This window comes from Bubalus bubalis, chromosome 3 (genome assembly GCF_019923935.1).
Source record: "Bubalus bubalis isolate 160015118507 breed Murrah chromosome 3, NDDB_SH_1, whole genome shotgun sequence".
NCBI lineage: Eukaryota > Metazoa > Chordata > Mammalia > Artiodactyla > Bovidae > Bubalus > Bubalus bubalis.
The window spans coordinates 41,243,444-41,257,925 of NC_059159.1; the positions used below are offsets into that span (position 1 = coordinate 41,243,444).

At 53.6% G+C, this 14,482-nt stretch overlaps 2 protein-coding genes across 16 annotated transcripts in view; one reads left to right on the top strand and one right to left on the bottom strand.

Moving 5' to 3' along the window:
• Positions 1 to 756: 756 nt before the first annotated feature.
• TIMM22 (translocase of inner mitochondrial membrane 22) lies at positions 757 to 6,691 on the top strand. Its single transcript, XM_006052698.4, has 4 exons — positions 757 to 1,357; positions 3,212 to 3,408; positions 4,029 to 4,101; positions 6,126 to 6,691. Exons 1-4 carry the CDS (start codon positions 1,120 to 1,122, stop codon positions 6,200 to 6,202), a joined length of 585 nt encoding a protein of 194 aa, XP_006052760.1. The 5' UTR covers positions 757 to 1,119; the 3' UTR covers positions 6,203 to 6,691.
• A 4,081-nt stretch (positions 6,692 to 10,772) lies between these two features.
• ABR (ABR activator of RhoGEF and GTPase) overlaps positions 10,773 to 14,482 on the bottom strand; it is a 186,208-nt gene continuing 182,498 nt past the window's right edge. For all 15 annotated transcript variants that reach the window (XM_045164930.1, XM_045164931.1, XM_045164935.1 and 12 more), the window contains 3 exons: positions 14,107 to 14,212; positions 11,805 to 11,952; positions 10,773 to 11,235 (listed from right to left, as the gene is read on the bottom strand). In XM_045164930.1, coding sequence (XP_045020865.1) covers positions 11,146 to 11,235; positions 11,805 to 11,952; positions 14,107 to 14,212 — 344 coding nt within the window. In that variant the 3' untranslated portion in view covers positions 10,773 to 11,145. The remainder of the gene's footprint in view (positions 11,236 to 11,804; positions 11,953 to 14,106; positions 14,213 to 14,482) is intronic.

Sequence of the window (14,482 nt, forward strand, 5' to 3'; positions counted from 1 at the left end):
TGGAGGGAGTAGCAACCTCGGCCTCCCTCGCTCTCCATCTGGCCATAACCACCTCGTGCTTAAACTCGGCTAGCTTCACTAATTTTTTTTTTTTTTTGGCTGCGCGGCTCGAGAGATTTTTAATTCCCCCATCAGGGCTGGAACCAGGGCTCTAAGAAGTGAAACACGGAGTCCTGAGAAGGCAATGGCACCCCACTCCAGTACTCTTGCTTGGAAAATCCCATGGACGGAGGAGCCTGGTGGGCTGCAAGCCATGGGGTCGCTGAGGGTCGGACACGACTGAGCGACTTCACTTTCACGCATTGGAGAAGAAGTGGCAACCCATTCCAGTGTTCTTGCCTGGAGAATCTCAGGGACGGGGGAGCCTGGTGGGCTGCTGTCTATGGGGTCGCACAGAGTCAGACACGACTGAAGCGACTTAGCAGCAGCAACAAGCAGTGGATAGCCAGGGGATTTCCTTTTTTTTTCTTCTTTTTTTGTCTTAAACTTCACTCATTTGTTCACTCATTTTTTTGGCCCCTTCTCTCTCCCCTCAACGGCTCAATTACTGAATAAAACATTTATTCCTTACATTCATATCACGTTTTCATGTTAATTTGCAAAGCACCTCACCCCATCCGCATCTCACAACACACTCTGGGAATTTCTAGGCTGGAAAGACAGTGGCGAGGCGCGCGCACCCCCTGCTGGTGTTCCGGCACGCTGCAGCCTTCCTGCCCTCCCGCCCGGCAGGAGCTCGAGAGGTGGCGGAGACGCGCGTATCCGCGCAGGGCTTCCTGGGAAATGTCTGGGGTGTAAGTGTCTCAGAACTACAAATTCCAGTACGCCCCGCGCTGCAGCCGCGAAGAGGACGCTGTCTGGTGATTCGAAATCTTTTGTCAGTGTCGTTAGGAATGACTCACAAGCCTGACTCAGTATTCACAGGAGGTTTTGGGAGAACATGATATCTCTTCCGCCGGGTGTGCACGAACTGACTTGACTTCCGCGGCTTCCTCGAGCTCGCTCGGTGTGGCGAATCTGCCGTTGCGGCACGGTGGCTGGGCGCGCAAGGCCCGACGGGAAGCCCGACGGACTCTGCTGCGGGAAGAAGAACGCCGGGTTTCCTGGGCAGCCACAGTCATGGCAGCGACCGCCCCCAGGGCTGGGGGCTCCGCACCTGAGGCGGCGGCTTCCGCCGAACCTCCGCTGCAGTACAGCCTTCTTCTGCAGTACTTGGTGGGCGACAAGCGTCAGCCCCGGCTCCTGGAGCCTGGGAGCCTGGGCGGGATCCCGAGTCCAGCCAAGAGTGAGGAGCAGAAGATGATCGAGAGGGCGATGGAAAGCTGTGCCTTCAAGGCTGCATTGGCCTGCGTGGGAGGTGAGGCGGGGCCAGGGGCCCCTTGGGAGGCTGAGGGCTTGGGCTGCAGCGGGGTCCACTGCTCAGAAGACCACGCACCTAGGAGGCGAGGGGGCCCTGGGCCGCGACCTTGACCCACCCCCGCCTGTTAGTGAACTTGGGCAGCGCCTCCCTAGACCCCGAGGTTGGCTTTCGCCTCTGGAAATTCGATCAGAGAATCGGTCCTGGGTCGGGACCTGGGGATTATAAAATGGTTGACTTCATTCATTCATTCATTCATTCGTTCGCTATAAAATAATTACTTTTCAGCAAATTATTACTGAGCAGCTGTCACGTGCCAGGCGGTGGAAAGACAGAATGAGAGACAAGAGCTTGTTCTCATAAAGCTAATATTTTAACATACACAGAAAGGAGAGTGTTGAGAAGGAGGACAGTGCTGCAGACCTGGGGCGCAGCACTTGCAAAGGTCTGGCCGGAAGTGACTTCAGGCTAGAAAAAACAGAAAGGCCAGTGAGCCCAATGTGACTAGACAGCTGGAACGAGGGGGAAAGAAGTCTGGATTTGGCATGTTTTTGTTTTGTTTTTTAATCCTTTGAGGATTCGAGAATGTAGGTGTCCCTCCTGTGTGCTAAGAGGCTAACATTTGCAGGTGAGTTGAAGTCTCATTGAGAATGAAAGGAAATTAAGAAACGAATATAGTGAGGGTGGAAACGTGAAGTTGAGCAGAAAGAAAGATCTTTTTGGTTGGGAGAAGGCCACAAGAGGTGAGACTGGAGCCTGTGTCTTGAAGGATTAAGAGAATGAGGGTAGACAGAAATGGCATTTCAAGTTGGGGTGGAGTGGTGTAGGTTGAGCTTTTTGCCTCTAGGCATTCAGGCAGTCATTGATGGGTTTTTAGAGTTACCAAGAGCTTGATGACTCATGGTGGAGAGGCAAAGGGAAGGAAAGTCAGTAGGCAGGGAGACCATATAGGGAATTTGCTAGACTGAAGCTCAGTGAGACATGGACTGGGTCTTTGTTCATCATTGTGTCCGACCCTATATCTCTTACATATCTTATTGAAATAACGAGTGAGTCTTTGTAGGGCTCCAGGGTGGAAGTGATGAAGGCCCTAGACTGGATGATAATTGTGGACTTAGTGTCACAGGACGGAGCAGAGGGACAGCCTTAAGTGCGCCTCAAGTTTGGCACGGGAGTGACTGGAGAACAGGAGCCGTGAGGAGGGAGGTCTGGAGGAGAGGTGCCCATGATTTCGTTGAACACATACTGACCTTGAGGTGGCGAGAGGACATCCATGTGGAAATGTCCAGCAGGCTCAGGAAGGTCAGCTGTGGACCACAGCATGGCATTTGCCATTTGGGAACTTTGTGACCCTAGGGAAGTTAGTTTACCTCTCTGAGCCTCAGTTTCTTCGACTACAGAAAGGAATGGAAAATAGTATCTACCTCACAGGATTACTGCAAGGAATAAGTAAGGCTGGGACAGTTAAGTGTCAATGATTGGTATATGGTACTTACCAAATGACTTTTATGAATGTCACCATTGTCAAGGGAGTGATTTGCAAAGTTGATACCTGAACTTGAGGGTTTACGTGTGAGAGTGTAGAGAGAGAAAGAGGGTTAAAGATGGAATCTTGAAGAATGTTAGAAAATGAAAGGAAGAAGAAATACAAAAAGAGTCAGAGAAGAAGCTGCCAACTAGATCGATCTTGGATTTTGTAATGTGGAAACCAGGCCAGTGGAGAGTTTCTGAGGCAAGAAGGTGATGGGGTATCCTCTTCATTGGTGGCCATCCAAAAGGTGCAATTTGAGTATGACCCTATTACAGTCATCTGAAAAACGTGCCAAGGAAATCTTCATCTCTGTTCATTTTTAGGATTTGTCTTGGGAGGTGCATTTGGGGTGTTCACCGCTGGCATCGATACCAACGTGGGCTTTGACCCTAAGGATCCTTACCGCACGCCGACGGCCAGAGAAGTTCTTAAAGACATGGGCCAGAGAGGAATGTCCTATGCCAAAAATTTTGCCATTGTGGGCGCCATGTTTTCTTGCACTGAATGTTTGGTAGAATCTGTAAGTGTCACTGCCTCCTGAGAAAGCCTTGCCTGTTTCCATCCTGTGAGTTCTCAAGAGAAATACCCAGTGCTACTAGAAAGCAGGTCAGAGGTGTCCGGTACTCGCTAGATTCAGTTTCCATTAAATAGTCCCTAATGTACACTTCTTGTGAATTTATGATTTGGGCTTGCCTTAATTTTTATTTGTTTTTATAGGCCAGAAGTTGGCTAATTATTTTTTTACTATTGCTTTTGGCTGCGCCTCGCGGCTTGTAGTAGCTTAGTTCCCCAACCAGCGGTGGAACCCAGGCCCCTTGCAGTGGGAGCAAGCATGGAGTCCTAGTGATTGGATCACCAGAGAATTCCTGGTTAATAATTCTAAACAAGAGACTGACTGGGGAACCTGAGAAGAGATTCTGATTACTTCTCAAATGTGACACTTGGCTCAGCGCTTTGGTACCGTGTGCAGGAAGCATTTGTGAACACATTCAAATTTTAGGAATTATACTTTTGAAAGAAAAAAAGATAGGTTTCCTTTGGGGAGGGCCTGAATTAGCCAGCTAGAAACCCTGTCTTTTTTCCTTAGTTTCCTTGTCTGGCTTGTTTCTTTGGCTCTGAACTGTTCTTCTCCACCCACAGTACCGGGGAAAATCAGATTGGAAGAACAGTGTCATTAGTGGCTGCATCACTGGAGGAGCCATTGGTTTCAGAGGTTAGTAAACAATTCTCACAGGCTTTTCTTTGTGGCCTTGGACAACATGCTGAAGTTGAGATTTCCAAACACATGAGTGTTCCAAGGACAGCTCAAGGCATATGTGGAACTTGATATTCTCCTCTCCTGACAAGTAAATCACATTTTCTGTGTTAACTCAGTTTTGGAAACTTCTAGTATCTAGATCAGGGTTTCTGATCCTTGGCATTGTTGACATTTTGGACCAGAGGAGCGTCTGCTGGCGGAGGGGAGTTTTGTTCTTGGCCTCTCCCCACTAGGTGCCAGTAGCACCCCCTAGTGGTGACAAGTAGAAGTGTACCTTGGGGGATGAATCAGTCAGTTCAGTCGCTCAGTCGTGTCCGACTCTTTGTGACCCCATGAATCGCAGCACGCCAGGACCCCCTGTCCATCACCAACTCCCGGAGTCCACCCAAACCCATGTCCATCGAGTTGGTGATGCCATCCAGCCATCTCATCCTCTGTCGTCCCCTCCTCCTCCCACCCCCAATCCCTCCCAGTATTAGGGTCTTCTCCAATGAGTCAACTCTACACATGAGGTGGCCAAAGTATTGGAGTTTCAGTTTCAACATCAGTCCTTCCAATGAACACCCAGGGCTGATCTCCTTTAGGATGGACTGGTTGGATCTTCTTTAGAAAAGGCAGAGGAACAGAGATTAAATTGCCAACATTAGCTGGATCATCGAAAAAGCAAGAGAGTTCCAGAAAAACATCTATTTCTGCTTTATTGACTATGCCAAAGCCTTTGTGTGGATCACAATAAACTGTGGAAAATTCTGAAAGAAATGGGCATACCAGACCATCTGACCTGCCTCTTGAGAAACCTGTATGCAGGTCAGGAAGCACGAGTTAGAACTGGACATGGAACAACAGACTGGTTCCAAATAGGAAAAGGAATACATCAGGCTGTATATTGTCACCCTGCTTATTTAACTTATATGCAGAGTACATCATGAGAAATGCTAGGGGACAAATCGCCCCAGGTGAAACCCACGGAGAACTATATCTTAGAATAAAGAACTGTACCCATATTGAACATATGGGAAGAACTTCATAATAATAATTAATCTCTGGAATGTGTTGCTATGCAGGATAGTACAGAAGCATAGCTGGACCCCATTCAGCCCTGGGAAGCCCATTTGTCCAAAGAGCAAGCTCTGCTTAACTTTCAGCTCCATGCATTTCAGACAGACATCTTTCTTCATACTGTGCAGTCGCCATTTTAATTCTATGTATAAGTTCTCACAGTAATGTTTTTGCAGTTTAGGGTTCTTAGATCTCCACCCTTTGAAAGCCAAATATAGGTATCCTAGAAATGTTGGATTATCTACTGTAAGCAACCAAGAAACTGGTTCCCTGCCACTTCTCCCTGTTGGCGTATCTATCAAGAGTGCAGAGCAGGGCGTCAGTGACTTAACTTCCCTAACAGTGTCTATCACTGGGCCACTCGCCATCTGCTGTGCCCAGACTTACCCAAAGCAAAAAGGCTGTTTTCTCCTTTTCTGAGACAGGATGATTTTCTGTCATTAAAACCTGATTCTCCTCCTCACACAGCCATTTGTGATTTATGGAGTAACTTCTCCTTTGGTCTTCCCAGCTCTCAGCTTTGTCAGGGCCTTTGAGAGGCTCAGCTCCCTCTGGGATTGCTTTGATCACCTTCCCAGGAATTTATTCCATAAACAAATCAGAGTAACAGGCCATATGCTTTCACTTGATTCCAAGGGCTGGTTCTGTTAACCACTTTCCTGCCTGTGAGGAGCTGTTTTCACAAGACTAGAAATAGCAGTTCTTTGGAATGAGAAAATTAAACGAACATACAGTTAGATAAAAGTACACTGGATCAGCTCGTGTGCACAGCCTCACTGAAGTCTTCAGCTCTCTGCTACGCTGAACGACTGAGAACATGTTCGCCAGCTTCTTTACATCTCTAAGTACCCAGACTCTTCCTCAGCAGCTTGACCCAGCGTCTGTCACCACAGGTAATGTCATTTGTGTTTGCTTTACAGCTGGCTTGAAGGCTGGGGTCATCGGCTGTGGAGGTTTTGCTGCTTTCTCCGCCGCGATTGACTATTACCTACGGTGAGAACACTGGTGTCCAGCAAGGACGATGGCAGCCCAAGATCAAGTTTGCTCTGTGGAGGGCAGTTTCTGCACCACTCCAGGGCACTTGCTTGAGACTGAAGACATTTGTTTTCTCTCACATAGTTGTGTCATGAGGGAGCCGCCTGGCTGCAACCGGCTACCTCTGAGCAGCCATGCTCTCTGCACCTGGACTCGAGCCAGTCTGTGCGGGGTAGATGCCATGCCAGACTCTCTCTTTTGGGCAGTCAAGGAGTCAGTGTGTTGACCTGTAGGAACTGAGTCCCACAAAGGTTCAGCCCGCAGCCTGTGGTGCTGTGGGGATGGAGGGGACTTGACCCACGCCTGCAGCCATCCATCTCAGACCTCAGGGCAGGGCCGGGTGGAGCCATGCTGTCCGACCAGTCATGTCATTTTGTTGAGTGCCCTGCTATCCTTGTTACATAGATGTATGTGTATATGTATTTATATTACAGTTCAAAAGTTTGGCTTATTTTTATTTTCAAATTCCACAACTCCCCAAAATAGTACCAGGTGGCCCAAAGATTAAACATCCAAAGAGAAAGCATGAGCCAGCTCCTGAGAAGCCTGGGAATGCTCGACTCCCAGGGTCCGCAGAGCAGCGCTATCCTCACTGAGAGAGATTGCTGCAGTGGCCAGCCTTCCGCTGAAGAAGCCTGGCCTAACCGTGTCCTGGGACGCAGTGACAGTCCACGCGTAACCCTGCTGGCCTCGTCTGCGAAACCCTCGGGCTGGACGGTGGGAATTACCGCGGTCTGAGCCACATGTGGGTGTTCTGCCGTGACCATCGGCCCAGGCCCGCCTCGAGGACAGACTGTGAGGGTTGTGTTGCTGTGGTCATCCTGATGACCCAGTCCCAGCAGCCGCTGGTTACAACCAGACCCTGTTCAGGAGCTGCTCACCAGCACCCTGTTCCTCTGATGTCAGGGGTTTATTCCTTACTTAAACATTGGTGTTTTTGACTTGACCTGGTAGCCTTTCTCTGACAGTAGCAGCTCAGCCTAATTGTGTGCTGTACACAAAAAAACGCCCTTTTATAATCGGGACCTGCTGCAGATGCTGCGTTGCTCTGGTGCCTTGGTGGTGGGGTGAAGATGAACTTAAGACCAGCAGGGAGCACGGTGGGGGCCTGTAATTCCAGCCGCCTGCAGCCAGTGGTCTTGTCTCCTTTATCCCACTGGAGAGTCATTCCTGTGCCTTTTTTGGCGGTCTCCCCCACTGTGGGCCGTCTTCTAAAGCTTGCCCACCCTTAACCAGAACTCAGACTCAGCTGAACCATCCAGACATCCTAAGTGTGTGTGAGTGTGTGTGTGTACATGAGTGATGATGTCAAGCCCAGCTGGTAACACCTTCCTCTGGCCTTGTCTGCTGTTGCCTTTGGAATGAGCATGAGCTAGTGCACGAGGCTCATGCCCTTCTCGGGGGAGGAGGTGGGGTAGTTCTATAGAATGCCTGTCCCAGTCTCGGTCAAGAGGCTTCACTGCTGCTAGGCTGCCTGGAGAATCCTCACAGGTCTGAGAACAAATGTTGGAGTGGGTCCTCCACTGTCCCTAAACAAGGCACCTGTAAGCAGTTAGAGCACGCGCAGACACTCTTACCTGCCACCTGTCAACAGTGCCAGAAGCCTGGCGTCTACAATCCAGTCTAGTGCATGGGGTCAAACGACCAAGAACAAGCACCGCTGCCCTCGCGACTGCCTTGGGAATGACAAGTCCTGGGCTGTCAGTAGCCGTCAGTTCAATAAGCCAAGCATTGTCCACTCTGACTATTCAGTCAGGAGAGGAGATGAATAGTTTCCTGTTTTAGATGGCTAAGGAGGCAGTATGAGCTCATAAACCAAACACCAATTTTCAGAGACATCTGTTCCCGATCTCCAGAATAAACACAGTGTCCAATGGCCGAGGCTGGTGGGAGCCGACATTAACCCCGCTAGCTCTCCTGAGGGAGGCTGGGCCCTCTAGAGGATCCAGCCTCCCCAACAGAGATTAGGCCAGCAGGCTGCCCCAAAGACCTGCAACTTCCAAGGAAATTGTAGAGATGTTTGCATAAAATAAACTCCACTTGAATAGACAACTTCCTGCCATCTCTGAGGCATATCGATGGCCAGGTCTCTGGTGGGGCACTTGTATTTTCATGAAAAGAACTGGCTGGTGACGGCTGCGGGCATTTGTGAAAGAGCAAGGCGAGGGCGTGGGCTCATCTCCCAAACTGCCACGGTCCCCACAGGCCGAAGGGATGCACCAGGGGGAGTTCACTAGTACGGAGATTCTTGGAAACTCACATCTGGATGCAGCTGGAAGAGTTAAATATTTAGATTGGTGATCTTCCCTGGACTCCTGGGAACACAAACGTCCACACCGCAGGGCTGAGTTGTGTGCAAATGTCAGGGCTTTGCAGGTTTTTTTTTTTTTATTAACATTTTCCTCTCACGTGGCTTACATCAATTTATAATAATCTACATAAGTTGAAACAGAACATAGACCAAAGAAAAATATATCCTTACCAACTTATGAAAGTCAAATATTAATGAAGGGTCCCACCATACCTGTAACAGCACAACACCGGCAGCCCGCAGCCGTCGCCAGCAAGGACAGCTGTGTGGTTCCTGTAGCCTGTGGGCTCCTGTTGGCACAGCCTGCCCTGCTGGGCACAGTGGCTGGGATTCTGTACAGTCCCTGACACTCAGGAGAACCCACGGGCTGTTCCCTCAGCGCAGCTTAGTCCAGGTCTGGTACCCACCCCTCCCGGTTCTGGGGGTCGAGTTGATAAATATGCTGAGCCTTGTCCATTTCTCAGCCTTTCCAGCCTTCCTCCCATTCTCATCACCTAAGAGGTTGGGGGGCTGCAGTAGCTACCTGACGCTGAAGGTGGGAGGCACCCGTTAGGGGCTGTAAATAGCTCTAGGTGGGGCTCCAATTCATTCCAGTTAGTGGCCGTGGAAGCAAGAACCTTCCAGGCCACCTGCCGGCTCCCGAGTGTCGAGCAGGCTCCAGGGATGGTCAGACATGGGGGATGTTCAGACTGCAGCATTCTTTCTCCACCTGTGGCCCAAGGCCCTTATCTTAGGGAGTGGGGCTCCTCGCTCAGCTGCTTAGCAGGCAGCCAGGGCGTCAGTAGCTCTCTCCTCTCGGGCATCTATCCTCCGATGTGCACAGAATGTGTACCGTTCTGCCCACGCCGGGGCCACAGGTGTAAACGAGACAAGAAGGGGCTCTTCCTCTCACTGAGCCGGTGCTAAGGCTTCAGGGCCCCAAACCCTTCTTTAAAACCGCCCTGAGCTCGAGCTATGGGGAGCTCTTCTCCCCAACCCCCAGGGCTTGGAATCTAGTCTCTGCCACAGAGGAGAGCCAGGGAGCCATGCCCTGTAGCTCCAGCCCCTGCTGCCAGGGCTGTCTGTCCTCCCAGGTGAACTGCTGGAGGCCGGCAGCACTGCTCAAGAGAGAAGAAACTGCACGTTGCGGGCGCTTCTCTCCTTTCCAGTACTGAGCAGCGGCCCTCAACATGGGGATCGGACCCTGCGGATGAGTCAAGCATCCACCACCAGGGTCCCCTGCAAAACCCAGTCCCGAGAGAGGCAGGCACCTGGAACACCCCAACTCCTAGAGTTCCCCCGAGTTCACCCACCAGGCTGCGTTCAGAAGCCAGGGGCGGGAGGCAGCACCGTGACGGCTGGCTACTGCTGGACTGCGCCTGACTCTCCCAGGCCCTGGGGCGCACGTGGCCGTGGGGGCTGCCCCATGGCAGTGCTTGGCTGTGGAGAAAGTGTGTAACGTCTAAGGCAAAGGTACCACGAGGTACGGGAGGCACCAGGAAGGGCTAGCCCTCTCAGACGGAGCCTGCCTGTTTCAAGACGCCTGCTTCAACACTCGTGGTTGCCCTCCCAGAAGCCTGGCTCCACCAGAAAAGCCACCACGACAACTCCTTACTCCCAGCCCAGGATGCCCAGCGCTCCCTGGCACTCCTCTCAACAGCCCACTTGCTCTGTCTCCTTGGCAACCTGACTCTCCCACCTCCCCCGATTCTTTCCTGACCCTCTAGCTGCCTTGACAGCAGGTCTCTGGTGAGTCTCTACACTCAAAATAGAACAGCAAGAGAAAAACTGAAAAGCAGGAGAAGAAACAGTCAAAGGCGCCTCACGGGGACTGGAGACAGAACAGACACACCCCAGAAACGGAGGTTCTCAGGTGGAAAAAATCCCAGCAATCTGCTCTCCAGCCTGTGCTGAGCCGAGGATCAGTGCGAGTCTGTCTCCTTGTCCAACATTTGCACAGGCGGCAAGGTGGACAGGTGCGCCTCCACAGGTGGGGGGCGGCAGCATCGGACCGGCCGCCCCCTGCTACCGCTGCCCAGGGCCGCCTCAGAGCTTTCGAGGTGATGGGTCAAAAACCAAAGCTGCAAATGCATGCAGGCAGGCTTGGGGCGGGGAGGGGTGGAGGACGGGGTGGAAGAAGACCGAGGGGAGGCCGCCAGGAGACTGCGATCTGGGAGCAGGGCCAAGAGAGGCGAAGCTGGCAGCAGTTACAGAGCGCAAAATAAAAGCCCTTGGACCGGACTCAGGAGGAAAGAAAGTGTTGGAGGAAATCAAAGAACAAAGCAGGCTGCCTGTGTGCCCACACCGGGTCGGCCACTACCTTTTCTGCATGACAAATAGACATAAAACAATTCCTGAACAGCACGGAGCATTAGACATGACTAGAGGAACGGAGGGCAGAGCCGGGGTGCGTGGCGGGGCCGGGGCCGGGTTGGCTGGCTTTGTACAAGGTGGCACAAAAGATACACGTCTTCCAGTTCTTGGAAATCTGTGTCCCTTGGAGTGTGGAGCGCTGGGTTTGGGAGTTCTCTATTGCAGTCCTTCAAGTCTGGGTTGGGTCCCTAGCTGGAGAGGCTGGCTCGGAGCTGCCCTCCCACAGCCGCTCCCACCTCGGGCTACACGTCGGTGGAGAAGTACAGTGTGTTCCGCTTCAGTTCTGCGAAGGAGATGGGAGGATGCTGCAGGTAGTAGAGGAGGACCTGGACCTGTGGGGAGACAGGGGAGACTGAGGCTGGGGTCCTCACCCCGAGGGCCTCCTCCGACCGGCTGAGAAGACATGCTGTCTGGCCTGGGCTCCTGTGGCTCCCTGCTTCCCCTCTGGCTGGCTCCAGCCACTTCCCCTTCCCTGGAAGCCCAGGTGTGGCTGCCCGTTTGTGGCAGTAGGGGGTGCTGCAGGGCAGAGGGTAGGGTGTCCAGGGCCACTTCCCCAACCTCAGTCCTGTTCCAGACCAGACCCTGCCCTGGGTCTCACTGGGCTCCCCCCAACTTCCACACATGAGGGCAAGGCCCCAGATTTCCTGACACCCCTGGGTTTGCTTCCCGAGGCTCAGGCAGCTCCCGGGACTGCAACCAGTATCTGGGACACCCATCCTCTGGGCTCTTGGTCCAGATGCCTACTTTTTAGCAGGACCGTCCAGAGCCCTGACTCCTTGGTGGCAGCCTACAGACCTGTCAGCCCCGCTGCTCAGGATAGGAGGCGGGTAGGAGTCCACCACTCAGGGAGGGGCTCGTTTGACCCCTGCACCTGCCACAGGCCCGCGCAGCGTGGAGGTACCTGTGCCATGACATCATGAGACCAGATGTCGGCGGCCGACGTGAGGTGTGCTTTGCTCTCCACTTCTGAGGGTCTCAGTAACGTGGGGCCAAACACGGTAGCCAGGTTGTGAAGGGACATTTTGTTGACGGGCTCCTTCTCAGCAACCCTGAAAGGGATGGGAGGGGTGGAAACACAAGTCACGTCTGGCCGCCACGTGGAGCTCCAGACCCTTGGCTAATATCGCTCCTGGGAGGATTCCCCGAGGGGGTCACTAGCCCGCCCTCTCCTGAGGGTAGAGACTGCTCCGGGAGGAGGGGACTCAGCCAAGGGCCCATGTTCCCAGCTACGTTCCAGTACATTCCACTGACAGAGTCCCAGCTCCTGGGCCACCCCCTGAACTGATGGTAAACTGCGAGAGCCAGAAGGACCCACTCCAACTCTCCCTTGCCTCAGAGAGACTATTACAGGTCCAAGAACTTTCCCTGTAATAACTCATGCTCATCACAAGCAAGCCTTTGGGTAGGTAACAGTTTCATCCCCCCTGGAGAGATGAAGAAACCAGAGTACAGAGAGGTCAAATGGCCTGCCCAAGGTGACCCAGCAGGTGGCAGAGCAGGGATCTGAACCCAAGGGGTCTGCTTCCTGAGCCCATGCTCTTCCCCACCCTGTGCACTGTCCACAATCAGCCCAGCCATGGAGAGGGGCCCAGAGAAGGAGTCCCAGCGGGCGGGGGCCGAAGGCCAGAGGCTCTGCCTGCTGCGCTGTGGCAGGAACATCCCTCGTCACAGATGGAGCCCAGGGGCTGTCCTCCCAAGCTTTTCCAGAAGGGTCTGCCTCTTGGGATCCCGGAGCTGCCTCCTCCTGGATCTTCCTTTGCTTCTCTTGCATGGTCAGCCAGATGCTCTGTAGCTTATTTCCCGAGTGACAGCAGGGGCTGCCATGTGGGGCTGGGGTCCAGCAGGCTCGGTACCACCCAACACATCGGAGACCCTGCGCCTCCCCCCGATCCCAGGCAATGTTTTGGGGTGAGACCCAGCCGCCCCAGGCAGCACCTCTGACCCCAACTCCCACTGCAGCGTCACCCCACCCTCCAGGCAGGAGCCATGGATGCGCCTGCTGAGCGCCTTGGAAACGAGCAAACACTGCCATGCCAGGAGGCAGCTGTGCAGCTGGCCCTGCCCCTCACCACACACACACACACACACACACACACACACACACACACACACACACACACACACGCCAGGCGCCCAGATGTGGGAACAGACTGTGCCCGGTTCCCAGGGTGGAAAACCTAATGAATTTTCCTCCCCACTCCTCTGTATGAACTCCCCACAGTGCTCGCCAAACTATCTGGGGATTGGTTGGGACCTTGGTCCCGGCCAAACCAGAGGGAAAATGTCTCATAATGGGAAAAACAAGACGGCAGCCCAGGCGTTCCCAGGTCTCCGCTGGCCCTCCAGAGCCTGGCCTGGCCTGGCCTGGCCGAGCCGCCACCGGGGGCCTGAGGGCTCAGAGCCCCTCACCAGGGGTGCCCTGGTCCTGGATGGCAAGTGGATTTAAGGGACGCCTGGGGACGTCTCCTCCCCACTCACACCTGGGGCCAGTCCTGGGCTCCAAAGTGAGTGACGAGGTCACAGTCAGGGCTAGCTTCCGTTTCTAACTTAGGTGGTGTCAGCTTTGGCAGCTCTTGGTTTGACCGGACTGTGGAAGGGGCAGAGCAGAAGGTGGGATGGACCACAGTTTAGGATCTGGGAGATGTGGACTCCAAGGGCAGAGCTACTGGTAAACCCAAGCAAGTCCCCATCGAGCTGGGGACTCAGATTCCCTACCTGTTTGATGAGGTGTGGGTCAAGACCAGTGGGCTTCAGGCTTTTTGGACTGTGACCCGTAATAACACACACGCTTTACACGATCATCCAGCACACGTGACAAGAGTAACTGAACAGAACAATATGCATGCTTGCCCTTGGCAGCGCACCCTGGGGCTGTCTCTCCTATTCTGTTTAAAAAATGCGAAGTGGACTGAGTGGCCCACTGACTGGAAACTCCACCTACAGTCCTTGGCTCTAGCCCTGCCTCTCTAAGTGTTCTATGGCCAATGTTTGAGGTGGCCCCTGGGATCCAAATATTTCTCCAAATAGAAGAATCTGAATGCCAAGAATCTGAAGGGCAAACTCTCACCTGGCTGCGGTGGCCCAGCAGAGACCAGCACCCACGAGGAGGCACCCAGGATGTGGCTTCCCAGGGCATGTGTCCTGCCCAGCTGGAGCCCACCCCCACCTCCCCCAGCGGACTGGGCAGGGCCCCTGCCCGTTACCTTTTCAAGTGTTCCAGCAGGAAGAGGAAGGTGATGAGGTTGGGGTCGGGCAGGGAGCGGAGCAGATGCATCATGCAGTTCTCCTTGGCAGCAGGATCTGACAGGGCTGCAGGGACACGAGGGGTTGGGGTGGGGCTGGGCTCCAGGTGGGGAGGCCTTGGCCAGCACCCTGGGGTCAGGAGGCTGAGGGAGCCTGGGGGGAAAGCCTGGGCTGCTAGGGGTCAGGAGGGCAGACCCAGCAGGGATGGGGCTGGTATTTTCCCAAGGGTGGGCTATTAACAGGTTTCTGCAGGAGGCCCCACTCACGACCTGGAACCCAGCCAGGAGGTGGGCAGGTGGGGAGCAGATACCCTTCTTCCCTGCAGGGTGTGGGCCT